Source organism: Apteryx rowi, unplaced genomic scaffold (genome assembly GCF_003343035.1).
Source record: "Apteryx rowi isolate R43461 unplaced genomic scaffold, aptRow1 scaffold_4, whole genome shotgun sequence".
Lineage (NCBI taxonomy): Eukaryota > Metazoa > Chordata > Aves > Apterygiformes > Apterygidae > Apteryx > Apteryx rowi.
In genome coordinates, this window is record NW_020450529.1 from 1,603,186 (window position 1) to 1,625,987 (window position 22,802).

Genomic DNA, 22,802 nt, shown 5'->3' on the forward strand with positions numbered 1-22,802 from the left:
GGTACAGCTGTCGATGGGGCAACTCAAACTATCCAGCGCTCTCAGCACACACCACAGATTGGTTTGATACCATCACACTCACAATGTCTTCATTATAGCATAATCTAAATAAGCGCATAAATGCATTCCAGAAAAGATATGCCCATGAAATGTAATGACTTGAAGCAACACGCTGCTGCACATACCTTTCAAATGATCTAAATACTTTGCAATCATCATAGAAATTCTTCTGCATAAAGATTTAGCAAAAAAAATGACTTGTAAAACAACTGAAAATCTCTTGGCAGCAGCACGCTGTGCCCAAGCCGCGGGAAGCAGGAGCCCCTGCCTGGGATTACGGCTGAGCCACCGTCGCTCCAGTACGACCAGGATGGTTAAGAGCCTCACTGGTGGCACCCGGCCTGCTTTGTATACAAGCCGGCCCAACCCGCTCTTCAGGGCCTCTAAAGAAGCAAACCTCGCAGAGAGGCGCAATCAGTGGCATTTCCCAATTAATTCAGTTAGCACCAGACCCTTTCCTCACCCAAAGCGGTGCACAGGACCAGCGAGAGGGACATCCGCAGTGACCCTGAGAGGACAGCGCAGCCGGGGGATCGCCGAGCAGGTCGCGGTGATGCGTTAAGAAAACGTCTCTGCRTTGCTGATAGCAGCTTTCCTTTGGGTCCGTACCCTCGCAGCCAAGCACTGCCACGTGCAGCTGCAGTGAAAAGGCCCGTTGGAAAATCGGAGGCCAGAACTTCAACTAATATCAATTGACTTTGCGTCTTCAAGGAAAGGGGCCCGGTGTGGTGCCACGGGGTTAAACCTGTGGAGCACTCGGCCCCGGTCAAGGCGGCGCGCAGCAGAAAGACAGGCACACGGCAAAGGGCGCTCGTGACTCGCGGTGCTTTACACCWCTGTCCCTGCTAAAGACTCTGTAAGTGCTGAAGAGTGACAGGTACAAGCTTGTTGCAAAGAGCAACCAAAATAACAATAAAAATTGCCCAGTAACAATCATCCAACCAAAAAGCCAGGGGGACACTCTCCATTTACTCCTCGGTGGCTTTTATAAATGTCATGATGGACTTCAGAGCCCAGCAGGCTCTTGGGAYCCACTCAGGTCCTTCCCTGAGCAAACAAATAACCAAGTCACAGTTTTCTTTTTCCCTCTTACASTGAAGCAAATCCCTATGAAACGGTTTATTACATATATATATAGCAAAACGCCTGGTAACTCCAGCGGGCTGAACGGACATGCCAAAGAAAGCGGGCAACTCCTGCGCTAGCTTTGCGGAGCCCCTGCGGCAGCACAAAGCGTGAGCGCGGCGGGGGCCGGGCTCGCGTGGGGCCGCCAGGGCAGCGGCGCTGCCTCCCCGGGCTCCGTGGCCCGGTTGCGGGGCACGAGTGCCTCGCGGCCGCTGCCAACGCCACAGGAGAGGTCGCGCGCAGAGGGAGCGTGGCACTGCGGCGCTCGCCCGCGGCGCGCGCGGGGGCTTGGAAAGCCCCGGGAGCTGAACCCAGGCCTTCCAAATAGCAAAAGCGCTTGAGTCACTGGAGCGGCTTTTCCTCCTGACCTGTAAGTATATTGCTTGGAGACGGATCAGGAGAAAAGTGCAGCAAATAAGATACCTCCGCAGGGCAAAATGTGACTCTCTAGCTCTACAGAAATACTTGGTATTTCTTCACCTTATTCAGGCGATGGACAATTTTGCCCCTGACCCAGGTACCGCATAGAGGTCTCAAGCACTGTATTTTCATCAGTCTCAACAGTAAAGACATCCTATTTGTCGCTCTCAGGAAACAATTTAAAAGCATTATAAATGCAACTTTCCATGCATCACGTAGCAGAAACTGATACAGTCAAGTAACAGTTTAAGCACTGCTTTCATACCTAAATACAAATCTGCTACTAGCAAAACAAATGTCGATTTACAACTAAGTTAATGTTTTCCTGGTATCGTTGCCTTCCCTTTAATATAGTAGATTTCTTCTACATTTTCAAAACGTAGCAATCACAGCTACAGCAATCAGCCCAGCTGGAAAAGAAACACTAATGGGTGAGAAATGGAAAAGACTACCTGGTGCAGAACAACTCTAGAGGGGGCAAAACCATCACAGGCCCAAATTATCCTCATCCATAGCATTTTTCTTAGCTTTGCGTGGCCCAAATTTTAAAATCTGCCTAAGCATTTGAATGTCCAATACGTTTTATAGGACTTGGATGACAAAATTATGTGTGTGCCTTTGCAGATATCAATTCCTTACATTATAGAAGAATGTTACATGGAAAAATATGCTTTTAGAAATCTGTGTGATCTCCTAATACCTTTTAAATTTTAAACTTTCTTTAAAAGAAAAAAAAAGTGATTTCTCCTGAGATTTACAGTTTCTTCTATTTCACCTCCTCCTGTTCTTCTAATCTCTTTCCTTTAGCAATTTCATCTTCACATAGTTGCCCTTTACTCTTTCACATTGGATTTGCAATAATACTTTGAGTGGCCCCTTCTCCTCTCCGACTGCTTTGCTATATTCCCTTCGGTACTAGCCACTGTTAACCTCACTGACTCTGGCCCTCTGGTACGTCAGGCCATTCTGATGTTCATATAGAGCTTCATACCTTAAATAAGGCTTTCTGCTTGAGCTGTGTAAGTTATAATAACGGGAATGATTCAAATACAATAAGAAGCAATTTGACCACTTCACAAGAAGTCAACTTGAACTGAAACTTCAGCTGTGGCAATTTACACCAGCTAAGGATTTTAGTAATTTTTTACTTTTGACTCCAAGACTCAATTCAAGCAACACTCCTACCTGTGCTGATGAAAGTTCTCACCTATTAGGGAGCAAATAAACAATGTTTCTGAAGGCTGTATGTCTACTACAGTCATTTCTTCTAGCACCGATTGCACAGTACCACAGTAACAGTGACAGTATCGTTCATACATGGGCAAAGTCTCAAACAAGCAGTCAAAGCAGTATGGGGACAGACAGACACACACACACACACAGAACTGCAGATATGAGAAATACTTATCAATGGCTGTTAGGTTTTTTGCCTCCAATATCAAATGCTTTCTCATTCCCCTAATTTCATTAGAGAAACAGCAATTCCTGGCTGATGAAGTCACAAATATGAAAATAACTCACAAGATCACCATGTAGGCAGCAATAACACTTAGGAAAAGCCAGCCCTCAAAAATTGTTCACTAGTGATTATTCAGGAATGGTCACTGGGATCGCCTACAGTGAAAAACATTATTTGCAAATTATTTTTTCAGCACTTTGTAATTTTAGAGTGAAGAAGATTGCTCACATGTTAGCAYTGCATTATCTTTATGCTGCCAGGCAACCCTGGTGGTACTGCTGCTAGAAATGACTCAGAAAGCATTTTGTTAGTTGTTAGATCTGATTGCCATAATTAACTTCTGATGATTTGTTTGTTCCTTTTTAAATTGTTATCAAATATCTACATCTTCAAAGCTTTATTCTGATCCACCTCCACTGATAGATTTGGAGGACCACCAGTGGCCTGTTTCGCAGTGGCAGAGCACATGCACCAAAATCATCAATGTCCTGGGTTCTCCCTTTTCAAAGCAGGCCCTTCAAATGTAAACTGCAGATATTGGATGTGTGAACAATTTTTAAGGTAGATCCTTGTTTTAACATAGGTGAACTAATGTACATTCCTCATTTATTTATTTATAGAGATACAGAATCGTTATTATTGTTTAAGTATAAAGTAAGAAAAAGCTAGATTTTTCCTTACCTTTCTGGAAAGCAGGCAAAAGCTATACTGTAGGTGGAATAGTGTACCAAGTAACAGATTTTTGAACACTCTTTCTTACTGGTGGTATGCAGTCTACAGGAAAAGTAAATACATTGGTATGTATAATACGTCTGTTCACAATAAACTCTTCAAGTTTTGCCCTGTCATTGAGGCCATGACATTAATCCAACTGAAGAGCTCAGATTAAAAGCGTAATAGTGGAAAGCTTAGAGCATGGCAATATATGAAATTAGCTTTGGCCTAGAAATAAATGAACCAGTTCACAGAAGTTCAGGTACCTCTGAACATGGGAGCAGTGAACACGCTCACAAATGAGAGGGTCTGGTTGAATTCTTTTTTCCCTCCCCTGACCAAGCTCTGGAACATTTTGGCTTTAATTTAAGACTCCCCTGTCCCTTCCTCATCCATGCAGTCACTCTCAGGTTCCTCGGCATCATCAGCAACCGTTTCATTTTTTCTCAGAAAGATGAAATACGCTATGTCATGTCCGCAATGCTGAGAATCAACATGAATGACTAGACAAAAACAACAGAGCACGGCACAGTAGCGTTTGCATAGCAGTGTGTGCAAGTCTCGCTGCGATGTGAGATGTTTTCATTTCATATACACTATTCACAGCTTATGGATGGGAATCCACAAAGTCAATGTGTATTCACAACACATGGAGAAAAATGAGGATTGACACTCTGCTCTTATTCTCTTGCTGTTCTGAGACAGACAAGCCCACTGACGGGGGCTTTCATTTTGGATCCGTTCATGCTAATACTACTTCAATATACAGGAAAGCACCATTTAAAATGGGAAAATGCAAATGGTTCATATTTTGGGGTGGACAATGGGCAGCAATTACACTTCACTATYGACCATCAAATCAACTGCCAAGTAATTTCTACTTAGTGCTATGTAAAAGAGAAAGGAAAAAAAAAACATCTTGAATGTGCCTACATAGGTACTGACCACTCAAAGCATTGGCAGACTTCTAAGTCTGCAGACTTACAACCTTACTGAAAATCACACCTGATTAGATTTCTGGCTAGTATATGGTGACACCATTCTTTCACCCCTTCTCCACAAATGAGAATATCTCAGCTAGCCTCCACGGGGAAACCAGTCCCCTCCTGTGAGCTTTCTTCCTCACCAGCTGGTGTTGGTCACCTTGCTTAATGCACATGGTCTTGGCTACAGAGATGCTCACGCCTCCTATTCACCATTATATACTAATGGACTATTCTACAGAACGCTTCTTGATCTCAGACCTTTCCCTCACGATAGCAGAGAAAAGCAAAAAATGTGAGTAAACCTGACTACAGCCCTTCTCACAAATCATGAGACCTCCCAGGAGACTGATAACGGGAAYGCTGGAAGACCAACATTCTCTATGCTGCTGAGCCCCAAACAGTCCGAAGCCTCTTCGTGTGATGGAAGCCTCTTTCCACATGAGTAGCTCCCAAGCTCCCCAGAAACCCCACACACTGTGTGCTTGAAGTATGTGCCTTTGAGAGCAACAGAAAAGTCGCACACAGCAAACTTCCACTGGCAAAGGCAGGGTAAGAAAGCCAGTGGGCAGCCACATTTCAGCAAGAGGGAACCCGGCTGCCAGCCAAGGTAATGCCCTCAAGCCCTCCTGAACCACCGCCTTGCCCATCAGCGGTGCCCTCTGAGCAAACCCTGCAGACCTTGCAGCGTGTTAGTACACCTTTTCACCATGAGAACTGCTATATGAAGAAGACACTGAAAAATGCTAAGAAAGGAGATGGTGTTCGTGTCGCTTTGATGCATGAGAATACAGGTTGCTTTGCTCCTCAAGGGTTCTTAAAGAGTGAAATGCTTGAAAAGCAAATGCCCTCACAGTAAGGCCTGCTACACCCAGCTTGTGAGAAGCACAACCTCCTCGTTACCAAACAACTGAGATCCTGATTTTGTTGGTAAAGCCATAAATTACAGCAAGTTGCTAAGGAAAAGGAGTAATTACATGTAAATCTTCAATATAAGTTAAGTATGGGTTGGAGGTTCAAATGTTTTTCTCAAAGTCTGACACTCTGCTCTTGCAGCAGAAACAAACACACCACTGAAGAGGAGAGGCACTCGCTATCTGTTCAACTCGAGACTTGATGAGAAGTGTCTTTTCAAATAGTGTGAAATTCAACCAAAGACACATGAAGGAAGAATGAACTTGTTACAATGAAGTAAGCTGCTGTGCACCAAATTCTGCTCATCTTAGTCTGCTGCAAAACATTTTAGACGCAAACATGTATTAGCAGAAAAAAGCTGTTGAATGAGTAGAAGCATGCACATACCAGATGGCAAACTGGAATGATTAATGGAATTGTCAGAAGTAACAGAGTTTTACATAGAAAAGCTTGGCCTTAATATATCCCATTCAGCATGAAACCTCTCTCAGGTCATGGCAGGGGAGCTCAACTTGTGAAATTTCCCACTTCAAATATATCCTGAATCAAAATCTGTAGCACAGCGACTGCCTATTCCTCCTGATGGGTGGGATATAAGGTGACTGCATTTCAAATGGTTTTCCTCCCACATTAGTAAAATTTCACCTTTTATGTTCACTTTTAGACCTCAGCACCTGGCCCCAGCTCTCCCAAGTTCTCAGTACCTTTCTACTGAGCTGCAAATTCCTGCAAATCCCAAGACCCTTGTGGGTGCAGCATTTTTCACATGATGCTCAGCCTCATGGCAGAGTATCATGTGCTCTTAGGAGGCCACTGAGGTAATTTATAGGCTTTCCAGTTTTACAGGAAAATCTTCAGTTCATTAGGTATTCTTTTCAAGTTAATACTAAAACATGGAGGTTTTGTTCAGGCTATTTTTTCTGTAAAACCATCCACATTTTGCTTTTGATCCTGGGCACGGGGCATTTAAGTAGGACGGACCACAAATTTAGGCTCAGGCACAAGATTCCCCAATGTTTGGAGGTACATGAATCCTATGCTGGTGGCTCAATATCAATCTGTCCTTATGAGATATGAAATATCTGTATGCTTTCAATAGAAATGGCAACTTCAGTCTTCAGTACCTGAGCAAGCCATTAACAGAAGCATCACCAGGAAACAGAATAGAAAATCAAACTGGAAAACCCAACTGTACTTACGCACTGACAAGAAAACATTGAAAGCTAAGCTGGAGCTGCACCTCTGTTAGCATTACATAGTGTCGACGAGTCTCAGCCTCGTGCTTCAGCCAGTTTACTGGCAGCCTGGTGCACTGCGGAGCAGAGGAGCCCGACTGACACGGCGGGAACAAGCGGCGCTTCCTCGTCGCTGTGCTCCCGCCGAGCAGCAGTGCAGAGCTAAAGGGCGCCCGCTGCACCGGCTCCAGAGCTGCATCTCCTCTCCTCTTCTTCTCTATATAATTATTGGCTATGGTCAGTGGATCTAATATTAAAAGCAATTTTAAAATGGAAGATACTGAAAAAACACTCTGTTTTCTTTTGAAATAAAGTAAAAAAAATATCCCTAGCACTAATTGAAAAGTCTGGGGCAATCTTTTTTCATAGTTCCTATTTCCCAATTGGTAAAATTTCCCCATCAGAGGTACGAAATACTTTTTGAAATTAAATTGATATGAAAAATTCAAAGCCTTATTTATTTATGGAGATCTTTTTCAACATTTCATTGGAATTGTGGGAGTTTTCTTTGGATGACACTTCTTTTTTGAGCTCTATGCATTAATATTGTTTTAAAATTTTCCATGGAAAAATGGAATTGCAAGCATTTTTTGACCAAAATATTAGAATTCCAAAAAATACAATCCATTTCAGATATTGCAAAAAATTACTTACATGGGCACTCATGCAGAATGTTGGCTGATCAGGGCTGGATTGACAGCCTCTTGAACACAATAGCAAAGCTCCCACTAACTATAGTACTAGCCTATGCTGGGACTAAATATACACAAGGATTTAAAGTACAGCAGTAGTTTAGTTCATTTGATTTTCTAGTAATTTTTATTAATGCACATGTCTAGGAAATGAAATAATAATAGTAATTGCATGTGATAATATGAACACATGGTGTTATGTATATAAATAATTAAAAGATTTAAAATAAAATACATTTTGCAAACCATAAAATCTTTTTTTTAAACTGTCTTTGGGAAAAGACATATAAATTAATACTATTACACATTTCCTGGCTGGCTACGTTTAACAAACATACTTACATGCTTTAGAAGCTGACATGTAAGCAAAAGAATTTACAGAAAACGTTTTCCCTTCATGCACACTAATTGCAAAGTTCTGAGGGTTTCACTCTCAGTGCAGTTTACACTAGGTTAAATCAGTGTAAACAAAAACAGGACTGAGGACTAGATCGTAAGGCAGAAACCCACACATCATGGCAGCCAGGGGGATTTTGTCTCTTACTTCTTTTACTGGCTCTTAGAAGTGCATTCTAGCATATAGCCCTGGCCAAAAAAAAAATGTTTTATAAAAAATTCGGCTTTTTAACCAACTTTATTTTTTAATGAAAGTATCTCAATTTCAAGGAAAAACATGACTGTTCTTTGGAAATCAAAAAAAAAAAGAATTTTCAGAAGTCTGAAAACAGCACTAAAATGCAGCACAGCAGAATGAAACCACAAAGGCAAACTAAGATTATGAAACCCCCAAACTGTAATTCCCACAAGACAACACCTATATTTTTAAACTAAGCATTTCAGCATCAAAACTTTTATGTTGTTCTTGCTGTTGATAATTTTGAGTGGGAATTTTTAGATCTCAGTTTTTCTGGAGGAGAAACTAATTCCAACCCTTTTGACTACAACAGGAATTAGTAAAATGCAATTCAGCTACATATAGTCACATTCCCTTCCTAATTGTCTTTCAAAATCCCATTCCCTCCTCCCCTCCATTTGTTCCTCCTTCTTTCTCTCCCTCCATCCTCAAAGGCCTCTTTAGACTTGGCCATATGAGTGGCGGTCCTCCCTGGACGCCGCTAGGAGTTGTAGTAGCTCCTACGCTGAAGGATTAGATCTCAGTAGTAGCAACACTCACAGCAAGGAGTAGATTTAGAGACAAGAGCTAATGGAAAGGATTTCTTGCAGTGCCCTATATTACCTAACAGAAATTTGACTAAGCAGGAGATTCTGCAACTCTCATTCTTGCTGGGTAATATCCTGGCCCAGGAAATACATTTATTTCCTTTTGGAATGATGGTTCTGTTCAGTATGATTAGAGGAGGCAGAATATGATCCTTAATTTACTAGAAACATTTCCTTGCAGTCTTGTAAATCTGACATTCAGTTTTAATAAGGTAGCTTGTAATTTCTGAAGACAAATTTTGTTTTTCCATTCAGGATATATTTTCTATACCTGCATGACAAGACATCACAGAAAAATACTCACTGGGTGAATAAAGGGAGGAAAAGTGCTGTGTCAGTGATTTGCTAGCTGCTTCCGCTTTGCTTTGACAGCAGAGTTTTTGCTTTGAGGCAGATATTCAGGCAGTAGTTTAACAGACAAGAAGTGGCAGGGATTTCAGCAGCAAATGGATGAACGGAACATGGGCAAGGAAAGGGCATTTCTTCACATTCAGATTTGGTTTTCGTAAAAACTGCAGACATGCCTAAACCTTTCCAATATGCTACAACGTTGTGCAGCTGTCTCCTTCCCCAACTCCTTCCAGATTCAGATGCAAATCAAATTTGATGGCCTTAGTGTGTAATTTTGTGCTACAATATACCATACTATGCACATTAAGGAAATTGGAAGCATCTTTTCGATCTTTTTTCCTTTTAAATCAATGGCAAGATCTGCATTAACTTTTACAGGACTCGATAAAATGTTTAAATGGGAATCTTCAAGGTTTGTGAGATTTTTGCAAAGAAACTCTGCTAAAATCATAGCTGTGACTCAGGTTAACACAGGCAGGAAAGGGAATACCATTTGATCCCTAACAGTGATTTTGGTACCTGTCCCCGTTGTTCATCCTGGAAATGCCACAGGTTAGATTCTGACACATCAGGGAGTAAGTTCAGACTGACGGGGTTGCACTCAAGGATGCTGCTGCTCCCTTATCCACAGAGGAGGGAAAGGAGGAGGAGTTACTTACAGCTATCAGACATTTTGTGAGGAGTTGCTGCAACTGGTGCATCTCAAAAAAGTGAGGAGAAAATAGAGAATTTACAAGAATTATGAGACACATCAAAAATCTTTAACTGAGGAGGTCAAATAGTATTAAGACCCTAAAAGTCAAATATTGGTCAGTGTCTCGAAAACACACAAACACCCAATGAATAGGTTTAGAAGTACTTACTGTTTGGATCTACGTTTTCACAAAGTTCTGTTTTTGCTTCGCCATTGGGCCTGTCACTAGGTTTGTGCGAAAGCCGTGACGACATGGTCGCTGCTGTTACCACAGCCTTGAAGCTGCGTTTCCGTTTCTGGACATTTAGTTCAGGATGGAAGATGATGATGTACACTTTCGGCATGTAAAGCATCCCCAGGGCCACTGAAGCACTTAAGTTCATGGATATTGTAAGTGTGGTAGTTTGTATGTAGAGCTAGGAGACATAACACATGAGACACTATTACAAATAAAATGACTGGGAAACAGGTTGTAGTATTTAAAGACAAAGCATTAAATATAACCAAACTAACTGAGATGGGCTAAACACGTAGGCAACAGAGCATTGCACTTTGTGAAATGCATCAGAAAGAGCAAAGCAGATAGGAACCAGCAGGCAAAGCCAGCCAGCACAGGCTGGCCTGTCCTCCTGGGGCGCAAAGAGGTTTGGCAGCGTTACTGCATCAAACTCAAGAGCACCAGACTYGGATTTTTTTGACCCACCAGTGTTTCTCAGTATTCATACTGGTATTTTGACTTGTGGCCACAATGCTGTACGCTAGCCTTGTTAACCATTTAAAACCATTTTTATTGACTTGGCAAGCAAAGATACACGAGCCTCTCCACGGCAAACTACTGTGAGTTCCCATATGCATCAGTTATTTGTGATACCAATGGCCACTTCAAAAGCTCAATCCTAGGAACTTTCAGTGTTCTTACTGATATGATTTCTGTGGTACTCCTACAGTATAGCTCCACTTTATTTATCTACAGAGTGAAGATCAGCTTTGGATTTCAATAATGCTGGTATAAGGTCTACTGAAAATTACAGAAGAGGAACACTAAAAATATAATAATATGGATTAGTAAAAAAACCCAAAAAACTTAGCTATCTTTTTTTAATTCCAAGAAGGGTTTTTTTTTTCCCTGTACTTCAATTCTCTGCAAGTCGTTGAAATAACTGTGCAGAGAATACACAATAATTTGTATGCTGCTGACATTCAGCTGTGCTTATTACAACAAATAGTATATATGCAAGTCAGAGAATGACTACTACCATGAGATGAGAATTCAAAGAACCCACAATGCTTTTAAAATGTACTCTGCAAATATACAGTGAAAGAAAAGCCTTTCTTTTTTTTTCTTTTTGTTATCTTTTCAGAGAACACACCTGATAGATGAAATAGAACCATTCTCATGACTTAAGAGAATCGTCCTAAGTTGAAAGGCACAGAGACAGTGCCCTAGCGGTGTGAGAGCTAGAAAGGGCGCAAAATCTCTACAGCTCCTCCTCAAAGATCAACATACATGGTAAGTCCATACACATGGGGAAATCCTTACACATTGTGGGTGATTCCTTCGAAACACAATTTCCTCTTCTCCTCCTAATCAGTGCTAATCAGTGAATTTCTGACAGAGAAACCCCATAAATAAATATAATGGCAGAGTAAAATGCTGACCTTGCCCACATTTGTCCAAATTTATAAAATTATAAATGTTTTCAGACTTGCTAGGTCTATCTACATAGCAGTTGCTATCATACTGATTAAGAAGACCACTAGAAGCAATAAAATGCCTTATGAGATACATAAAAAACATGCTTGGCATAGACAGGTCTCTATAAAGGTGCACACAATCAGAAAATAAAGTGCCTTCTCAGTTTCTGTTTACTCTTCATCAGAAGTGAACGACAGATATTATCACAAGTTTTGCAAAAGTCAGGACATGAGGGTATAACCAATCATCTTATGAAAAAATACGCTGGGCCAAATCACCCAATTTAAGGCCGGAAGGGAGCTTGAGGGGTCACCTAGTGTAGCTGTACGATTTACGCCAGAGCTGACAGACAACTTTGTCTACCCCGTCTCAAAACCATCCTCTGGGAGAGGTTTCACCACTTCCCAAGCCACCTCCTCCAGAGCACTCCGGTCTCCATAATGTTCAGTCTGTGCCTCCCGGCCGGAGTGGAGCTGGGCCTTGTCTTCTCCCAGAGGACAAGCCATCACCTTTCCATTCCCTTCCCATCTTTTATGTATTTAAAGAGTTATCATGCTTCCCCTCGGTCTTTGAGAGAGAACTGGGCCATTTCTTCCAACGGCAGTCACTGGAAAGACCTTGGAACCTGCCTCCTGCTCTAATCCGGAGGCTACGGTTGACCCGCCCCACCGAAATGTGAGGCTCTCAACCAACCACAGCACCCTACTGAAGGCCTCATTGCTGTACAATTAATTTCTGAATTTATCTCATAGCACTGCTGTTAAACATGATGCTTATTTTTCGCAGTCATGTAGTACCGTTGCCCCCCGTTCTTCCCTGCAGAGTCACTGTTTAGCTAGTTATTCCTCACTTTATATTGCACGGTTGAATGTTACTGCAATATATACATATTCTCTATACCTTTATCTCTATGTACATAAGCACTGTGTATACTTATCTTATACTGTATAAGGACATTTCAAAGAGAAGACAGTTTACAAGGCATTTGTTTCTTTGGAGCTGATTCTCACTTCAGTAATGTTCATGTAAATCGCCTGTAACTCAATGGGAGTCACTTGCACTGCACTGACATAAATAGCACTGATTCAAATATTTATTGAATGAACTTAATAGCTCTTTAAAAATCGGAAATGAAACACATAACATGTAAGGGCTGAAGGATAAACAGGAAGACACCCTCTTTATCTTCAAAATGTTCGTAAATGAATAGCAACTTTTATCTTTGCTAAATAAGGTAATCGTTATTTCTATTTTATCAAGAGCTCCTACAATAGTTACAGGAGCTGCAGGTACACAACACCTCYGCCGGCCAGGAAAATGCCGTGGACTGCATAAACCACAAACGACATTAAATCAGGGCTAGTTTTCAGCCCTGTATTCAGACCACACATTGCTCTGCTAATAATTCAGAAGAAAGCTTGCTAAAATAATGGCTGCAGAGCTTCTGGTTTAGTCCGAGAAGGATGCAGCTCTACAACATGGTTTTAATGTGAATTCTCTCTGTATATATATACAAGATCTGTAGCTAAAACTGAATACATACTAAGCAGTATTACTGAATGAAATCTACATTTCTAAAAGGTTAGAAAAGATCTGTATTAGTGAGGAGTTCTTTTATATATAAATAACGTACCAGGATTTTAAAGTGATATTTTGTTCAAGAGCCACCTTAAATGACTTTAACTCACAGAAAGTCTATTCAAGTAGCCATACGCATGATAAAAATGCATGGTAATATTTTGACTCACTTTTCTAGGGAACAAAAAAACCTTTATAGAGAAAGAGCAAATTTGGACTACAGCAAAAAGAAAGAAAAGATAAAAAGAAAAAAAGAAGAAAAGAAAGGAAAAAAGGAAAAGAAAAAAGGAAAAAAAAAGAAAAAGAGAAAAGAGAAAAAAGAAAAAAGAAGCTAATGACAGAAACTGTTTAATAGCTTATTAGTTTACACTTTACAAATAGAAATGTTTGAATATGAATTTTGCCCATCCAAATCCAATTTCTATTTCTGCAACTAAAGCAACAGTTCCCCATAGGAATTTTAACAGAGTCGTAAGTTAAGCAATGTAACTGTATATAACTGTATATCATCACAATAYGAGGAGGAGCAGATGGTTGCCATAGACACAGTGCATTTGACAGCAGTGAAAAAATCTTAGAAAAGCAGAAGAAAAGACGTATTTTAAGGTAAGGTTTTTAAGGTAAGGCAAGGTAAGGCTATTTTAAGGTAAAAAGCATTATGTTGCAAGAATTTTTCAAATAGATCCTCAAATAGAAAACTATTTATTCGATAGGCATGGCATTTTCTGAATTTTGGAACAGCTGATTATTTTGATATGTGACACTGATGTTTTCTTTTCAGAAGCAGAAGATAAGAACAAGTCTAGATTTTAAACACCAAGAAAAAAATGGGATCCTTATGTTCGCAGCTCCCCTGGAGTATGACGCACGATGCTCATTAAGGCCATATCCTCTTGCAGAGAAGCGTGATAACTGAATTTGATGAGCTTGTGGTTTTGCAGATACTATCAGTTAGAGGCAAAAATCCACTGCTGGAGCCGTTCAGTGCTCTCCAGTCGGCTGCTCGGGATACGGGGCGTTTGGGGTGAGCCGGCTCAGCGGCGCGTCCCGCGAGATTGTAGCAGGTCTCTCCGGCAAGCAGAAGGCAGACTTCTCCCAGGGAGGCAAGCACATGCACGGCCGCCCTCGGTGATCGGTGCTTGCCTACGCCGCCACATGCCACCTTTTCCGTGGGGCTACAGTGGAGTGGATGTGGCCTTACTGATCCCGTACGAGCTGCCCGGCAGCAAGCTACCGTTGCTCCAAGTTCCTCGTTTCTAACGAGGCCTGAATTTACTAACAGACGAAAGAAGCAGTCGGCTCCGCTGGTCTGTGCCTCCCGTGTCGCCTAACGAAAACAGGAGCGTGAYGGGGTGGCGCTGCCCCCGCCTCTGTCAGCGCAGCAGCTGAGCCCCRGTTTGGCAGCTGGGCTGCCGTTGCTCTTCCCGTTAAAAGGTCATTATGGATCATGGTACACAGGCACCAAAGTCGCGGCAGACCTGCTCACTCTCTCACGCAGGCCATTTTGTGAGCGCGCTTGGTCGACGGCAGAGGCTTTCGTGGATGAACGGCGGCGCGCTGCCACCAGAACCTGGCCATCTGCTGACGGGTGCCGTGTCTGAAAAGAGGCGTCCGAGCYGCGGAGCATCTGACTCTTCCTTTGCTCATGTCCCAGCACCAGAGCTGACTTGCACCGGAGAAGATCAACCCCAAATCCTCTACTTAAACCAGTGCTGCTRGGATTGCAAAAGCTGCAAACCATCTGCCTGACACACAGCATAGCGCACTAGGAACATTTCTATCTAGGGGCACGTAGGTATTAACTTTCATTTCCTTCTGCTATTAAAGGGGTTGAAGGTTAAATTACTACTTAGTCAACAGGGTCCTTTGCAGCACAACGCCAGCAAAGTTTCCTACCTTGCAAATGCAGATGGGAGACAAAAGCAGAGTGAGAAAAGCGCTTCTGTAGAACAAGATGAGATGAGTGGCACACAATGCTCCTCATGACGAATGGGAGCTTTAGAAAGATAAGGGAAACTAATAGATATGCTTATTATGCAGAACCTTAGTTTTATGTATTTTATCTCTGCTTTGTGGCTTTACCAGTCAAACATAAAAATACAGTTTACATGAAACTGTTTCATTTCTTATTTCACTTCTCTGATAAACTCTCTGAAAGCATTTTAGATGAATGCAAATCGGTGGCTTAAAATACAAAGGATAAGATTTAACTAACAGTGGAAGTCTAATAATTCATGCATGCCTTTTACAGATGGGTAGTGAAACCTGGTAGCTTCCAAATCTGAGATCAAATTAAGAAATTAAGATGCAGATTTTAGTAAGAGATGTTCTAACTTGACWTGAATGAGAATTGGGATTGAGCTAAATGTTTCCAGTAAAAAGCAAAACTCTCTCAAAATAATGCCATTTTGGTCTCTGCAAGCCCACTGCCATGGCGGTTTGAAGCCATATCTGCTATGCCACAAGGACAGTCCGAGCCGTTCGGGATGGTCACCCTCACTTACATGTCTCTCTCTCAAAGACTAGCTCACAATATACAGCGGGACACTTTTACATTTCTTGCCAGGAAGACGTGGGTTCAGATCCCCATAGGCAGAGATGACAACTGAGCCCAGCGCTCTCATCCTCACCAACAGCATCAGTTTGCCACGTCCTGGCTTGCTGCCCCCCTTCCTGTGCCCTGCTTGCTTCTTACAAATGCACAGAATGCATCTTTTTATGACACTAGGAAAGATCATGTCAAGTGAAACGAATTTAGGGACTTTCATTACAGGTTTCTCGATTGCTTTATTTGGCCGTCGGAATAATGTYCTGCTCCTGGAAGGAGCTCCATGGCAGCTCCTTTGTGCCAGCTGTGCCCAGCTCACGGGAGAGCCTCACGGCTAAGTAAATGCTAGTTACAGCCGGTCTCCATCGCCCTGTGGCATAATACGGCTTTCCGACCGGTGCCTGTCCATGAAGTGCCCTCGGCCAAACCGCCCCGCTGCCAGCCGTGCCGCACCGTGCCGTGCTGTGCCGTGCCATGCCAGGAGCTCTCGGGACAGGCTGCCCAGGCCCAGGGCCGCTGCGGGCCGCGACCCGGGTTTACCCCCCGCGCCAGGTATCGCTTCAGCATTCGTCACATCAGGCAGTTGTTGAGATAAAGGATTCAACTAAGTTACGGCCAATGGAGTTAATAACAAAGCAGAGCGGTTTGGGGGGACAGGGAACCGTCCTAACGCCGGTTCTGGAGAGCCTGCGCTACCGCCGGGAGCGTGCTCCGGTGCGTAGCTGGGGCGCGGGGAGCCCCGCCGAGCAGCCGGGCACAGGCAGCACCGCGCAACCACAGCTCGCCTGCCCGAAGGCCGTCGGCGATCCGCTGCCCCCGCCGTCACGCACCCGCCGGGCTGCCGGCCAGCCCGCTGCGCCGGGACGCGCCGGGCTTCATTCRAAGCTGCGTAAAGCTAGCTAAAGACATGGCTAAGCCTGCAGCTTCCCTACATTTATCGGTAACCGACAAAGATGATTTGGATGTGCCCACTGCTTTGGAGCATCGTGCTGAGRGGAAAGCTAACCTAACTTGGCCTAGCGTTTATTTAGTATTAGGCTGTAAACCAGACCTAGGATTATCATGTATTTCTTATGTGTTTGCATCACTACTGTTGGCAAATAATGGACTGTTCAGATAAAACAGGAATGGCAAAATCAGGCTCCAAATTTTGAAAAATTTTAACTTAGTGTTAAACATACTACACTGCCATTAGAAATGCACCAAACTTTGAAGCAGTGCATTGGAGAAAGCTAAGCCCTAAGGATTGCATTCACATGCAAAGGCACCTAGATTTTGTCATTTATTTTACATAAAGGATTTCCATTTGAATTTTAGATTCCCATGTTTTCCAGATTCTTGCTTTATTCATGCAAATGATGAAAATTGCCTTAAAAACCTTGAGAGAAAATCAGACTGATCCTGAATACAAACATCTAAAAACTAGCAAGTTTTACAGCCCAAACAACATCACTGGACAATTTTGCGTGAGCGCAGATGAGCCGCAGAAGTRAAGCGCTCCAGGATCAGGCCTTTCGCTCTTCTCTAAGCCAGTGGACAGATCTCCAACTGCTCAGGCACAAAAACTGAAGTTATAGCAATATTGCTTATAAAAGCCTTTTTACGAGTTAGAAATACTTTTTGTAGGCTAATGCTTTGCATTCATAGTCTAATCAGGGGCAACTGCTCCTTTTATGTAATTCAGCTTTTTAATCATGCTGTGAATTGTGTTATTTTATAATATGGAAATAAATTGGTAAACTGAGATATTTTTGGACTTGTGTTATCACAAACTAATTTATCTCATTTTTATATGGGAATTAAAACAAATGTTTTTACATATCAAGTAGACAGCTCATAGATCTCCCAGAAGACTCTTTCAGGTCATCTGAAGATTTCATTGCATTCCTTACATTATGTTAYGCAAATATAAGGATGGGAAATATTTTGTAATAAAAATTAAAATTGGCTCCCAGTGTATTATGTGGCTGCAAAACTACGGAAATCAAAAAACCTTGAACATAAATACCAGACATACCAGACATCCTAGTGTCTAATGCCCCCATCCACTGAAGTTACTGCGGCATTAAAGGCAAATAAAAACAGAGGAAAGTATCTTTTTTCAGAGAATCCTATGTTTCTTATATTTTGATTTTAACTCAGCTTTGCTTTGGAAGTGCCACTGCCTTCTGCATCCAAAAAGGTGCTGGCCCCTTGCTACCCAAGCTACTWCAGGGGGATACCAGACACTTCATGCAGAGCAAAACTAGCTGTTGTTACCGGGGCCTGCTGCTAGGTCCTGGGGCAAATTTCACTGCGTAGAAATCTGGAGCTGCAAAGTGCCCTAACTGCAGCAGCTGCCCGGCGCCCAGCCCCTCGGCGCCCTGCCCCGGGGCTGCGCCCGGTGGGGAGGGCAGGCTGAGCCCCGTGGGGCCGCGGGGGCCCCAGGCGAGTCCTCCTTGGGCAGCACCGTAGCCTTGTCCAAATCCGCCCCCGGCTGTAGGAGCAAACGCTCTCCTCGTTTCTTTGACAGCTGGATTTATGGGCGTTTCAGGCAACTGCAACTTTACTCAGGCAACCATGGCTCTTCACAAGGATTGTACACTCTCTCTGTCTGAGAAATATAAAATATACGTGTGAAGCAATCCTGTCAGCTCTCTTTACTGTCCTGGCTCAGTAATCCTCTTTTCGTGCCCCACTGACACTTTCCAAGAGCCCAAGCACATCTCAGGCACTCGCCGCTGGCTCTCAAGGCTACAGACACATTCGCTCTCTTCCCTTGGATGGGACCAGTTCAACTGCAAATAACACCAAACCACCCTGACGCTCATCTCCTGACGACTTTCCGAACCCCTGCCTCCATCCCCAGCCTTTTAAGCAAGATAATCTGCTAAAGTTGTTATTTAGCAGTGCCCTTTAGAGAATAGAGCAGTTTGAAAAAATCCAAACTCTTTTCCGAGATGATAAGGGTTTAGCAGCGCTTAGGGAAAGCAGTTTCCCTTTCTTTCAGCAAGTTAACATGATTTTGGAAAAAACAACGGACTCCAGGCTCCAGCATTCCCTTGGTTCATTTTCAGGAAGATCACATTTTTAGACAAAAGTGGAAAACATCTGGCAAATGATCCAGAAGACAGATCTGCAGTTGCAAGAGGGCGTTTAATAGACGAGAAAGAGTGACTTCACCATTTCCCACTCTTCTAACCTGACCACTCCTAATGGCATTAGGATAATCCACAGGTATATCAGCAGTTCATTACMCAGCACTCAAATATTTTCTAGAGCAGAAATACAGGCGGAGGCCACCATGCACACCCCCCTTACGCTTACAACAACCACTACAAGAATTCGATTAAGGCTGCGAAGCCAAGCAATCCCATGCCATAGTGTCAGATCACGGCTGCTTGTGCTGCTTTAATTCGGTCCCTTGGTACGTGAGCGCTACGATGCAGCTGGTAACTACATGATCACACACATGTATCCCYGAGATCTCTCGCTTCGCTCAGGGGTATGAATGGATGATGCTTGTTTAATATGCTCGTTCCTCCTCACTTTTCAATCTGCTAACTCCATTGCTTAATAACTATATGCATTGACCCCTGTGGTGAAGATAAAATACTTATTTTTTCATAAGACTTATGCAAGACAGAATCTTGCAACATCACAAATATAACAGTATTCTTTACAATACTCTTGAATCTTAGGGGAAAATCATTAACGTTTTACACTGCTGGGGGCAGGATGCAATGTGATGCAGGAGAAACGGACCAGTATGACATGATTTCCAGGCAAAAAAGGCTGTGTCTAGCGGGGCTGTTCGGTGCCAGTGGGCACCTTGACAGGGTGCGGGACAGAGCAGCGGGTTCCCCTCGGTGGTGCGCCAGAAACACGACTGAACAGCAACGTGAGACTGCCAACAGCACGCAAGCTGTGATGCACGCTAAGTCTTACAAATGACAACAGATGCTACCCAGGGGACATTTGATAAACAAATCATAGTAGTTACGATGATTGCAGTTATTACTGTACAAAATAGCAAGGCATGCAAATAGCCTTTGTGAAATATCTATGGGAATGTCACAGAATCAGTCATACCATCTAATTATAAATTCTGTGCTTAGTAATTATACGAAAGGTGACACTGAGGGAAATGATGGGATTTCAGTTTCAGCAAACCTCCCTTTAGCAGTCGGTCGTTTTGCAAGCTGACAGCAGCGGGCTGCGTAAGGAAGGTGCCCAGCCGTTGTGGCGCGGCAAACCCGCTGCACACCAACAGCCGAGGCCCGACCTGTACCTGTCGCAGGGTTGAGACGTGAGGGACGCGCTGCATGTCCCAGCCGCCCGGCGGCACTTACGGCGCCTGCGAGGAGGGTTTGCTGCACCCGCAGCCCCACGGCATGGTATGCATATAGTAGTTCTGGGGTTGGACCCCTTGGAAGAAATCTACCCAAAGAGACCGACTTGTTTCTTTAAAGACTGCCCTTTTCTTGAAATTAGATTTGTACTTTGTCTTAAGAAGTCCAGAAATTAAGCGGGATCAGACTTTGTTTTTTCTGACCTCATAGATTGCAATGTTCAAAGCAATTCTCAGATTAGAAGGTCTCAGGTTTCAGCGAATCCACCTGAAATGCCGTTCTTACAGACGCCTCACTCACCTGCTCAGGGCTACAGCACACGGTGCATATTAGCTGTTATATCTGATACGCTTGTCCACACTGCGCAGAGGTACGTGATACACTTATGGTTAAGTCAATTAAACAGATATCAAATGGATCGAAGTAGAATTAACAGGTGATGAAGTAAGCGTTTATTTCTCTTTGTAAACTGATTTTCAAACTAAAAAAGTATGTTTTCTGCTGCTCAAAATGGAGGTTTGTGTGTCCGACAGGAACTATTTTACCGGCTAGTTGCAGCAGATCTGAGGTTGGATGGTTTTTATCAGTGAAAATAGCTGGTCTATTAAGTTAGTGTCCCTTGGAAATTCTCACAGTATTATATCTGGTAGATCAGAAAAATCTGTGGGTTAAGTTTGTGGATATACTTCAGTGTAATGGAAAAACAAAATAGTTTCACAGAAACAGCAGGAAACTACAGAGTAACATCACAATTCTTTCAGSGATATGAAAGGAAGGAAGATTGAAGTTTTGAAAGCAGCTCCCCAAATTACTGTTCTTTTATACCCAGTAATAACAATCATATCTCACTCTTTCAAGAGGTCATCAGCTATCTGCCGGCCCTCACTAAACTGGAGTTCACATCAGTGCAACGCAGAAATCCTGCAGCAGGAGCAATAAATATTTATCTTGTGACAGCCATAGAGCAACGAGAGGAGATGCAATCAAAACATATACTGTCGTCAGGCAGCGTGCCACTGACTCAGGACACCCCAACGGGGGTGAAAGTCGTGGGTAGCAATGGAGAATTAGGCAAGCACAGAAAAAACCTTCTCACCCAGACTGGGAGAACCATTTTCCTTTTTTTTTAAGAAGCATTTTAAGCTTGCTTCCATGTGACACTCTTGCAAAGATTTGAGGAAAATTAATTTTTGTTAGGCCAGTTTAAGACAACATTTCCCTCCAACTTATTCACTGTAGGGTTTTTTCTTTACAAATAATAAAAAGGATAAATATAACAGACTCTYGAGGGTATTTTTTCAGATACGATATCTGCGTTCATCCTTACAAGACAGAAATTAAGAGTTCTAGATAAAATATAAAAACAATAAATAACATCATCACAAAAACATCAGGTGCCTAGGTGAGGTTCTTTCATGTATGTAACTGCAGACAACTATTATTCTTACTGAAAGAATGAGGTGGGAGATGGGAAAAGAATCAGATATGAAGAATCACCACCGCTGAGGCAGAAAACAAAACATGTCCTTGATGTCTTCAGGAAACTAGTCGAGCCTTGCACATTGTATACAATACAGCACTGATTCATCACTTGTGTTTCCACAGTTTTCTCTCTTGACCAAAGGTGAAGTTGCTGTTAACAATAAGTATCACATTTCATGACAATTTTCAGATGTCTCGGACAAGTAAACACACAGGGTACTTGGTCTAGGAACTACTCCTCTAAATGCTGACTTTGAGGACTATAAGTAACCATCCACTATTACTCAGTGCTGTTCTACTTCTGGCATCAGATGGGTTGAAATTCAGATTCGTGCTGTTGCTGTGGGAGCAGTAAATGGACTACGCGCGGGGAACAGGGGCTGGAGCAGCCCGGCGCCACCGCCTCCCTGGCCCGTCCACGCCAGGGCCCGCAAGGCCGCGGCCAACGGAGCTTCCCGCTGCGAGCCCTGCCYGGCTGCCTGCCAGGCCTCCGCGCAGCCGGCAGCAGAACGCGCCTCCGCCAGCTCCACCGAGGCAATGCAGGTTGCTCTAGCTGAGGATATGGCCTCCGTCCTGGCATTCAAAAACTACCTGGGGAGAGGTGAAGATGATCTTTCTGTCCTACCTGGAGAGCTGTTAGAAATTATCCCCATGGAGTAAGACACCGCTGAAAGGCAGCGGTCTTTGCTTGGGCACACTGCTCGAACAGCTCACACTGAGATCTTCACCGACGCTTGCTTGAAGCATCTGCGCAGCAGCGGCAGTCTTTCATCTGCTAGCAGAAAGCAAGCAGCAACTGGCTGAAGCTGTATTGTCAATATTCATAGCTACAAAATGAGAGCAACTGAACTACAAGAGTCTAAAAGACTGACTTGCCGAGTCAAAGCAGTGTTCTTCTAAAATTCAGCTGTCCTGACTTCCCGGGCGCTGACTACCTCCCGCCTCTGTTCAAGTCAAATCAAAGATCTGGATTCATCTAAAGGTGTCAGCACCATCGTCCCAAGTTCATCTCACCTCAGGGCCCAAATCAAGTCATTATAAACAACATTTCAAAATGAAAGTATGAACACCTTACAGTCACCTTAATTCTTACGTTGTGAAGCCTCCAAATTCATGTCAACGCTCTGGTGTCTGCCCCCAGGGATCTTGCCCTGGGACACCCCAMCATCTCCCTTCAACAGGTCTCCATTTCCTTCCCCTCTCCAGCATGTGTCCTTCACAAGCAGACATGAATCTCACGCCCGGCTCAGGGACATGAGAATAGCTGCCTTCGCACAGACCTGGGCACCACCACAATC

At 43.3% G+C, this 22,802-nt stretch overlaps 1 protein-coding gene across 1 annotated transcript in view; it reads right to left on the bottom strand.

Moving 5' to 3' along the window:
• Window positions 1-3,767: 3,767 nt before the first annotated feature.
• Window positions 3,768-22,802, bottom strand: part of GRM7 (glutamate metabotropic receptor 7) — a 315,181-nt gene continuing 296,146 nt past the window's right edge. The window contains exons 9-10 of the mRNA XM_026074928.1: window positions 10,039-10,285; window positions 3,768-3,838 (exon numbers count right to left, since the gene is read on the bottom strand). Of these exons, the coding sequence (XP_025930713.1) occupies window positions 3,768-3,838; window positions 10,039-10,285 (318 nt within the window). The remainder of the gene's footprint in view (window positions 3,839-10,038; window positions 10,286-22,802) is intronic.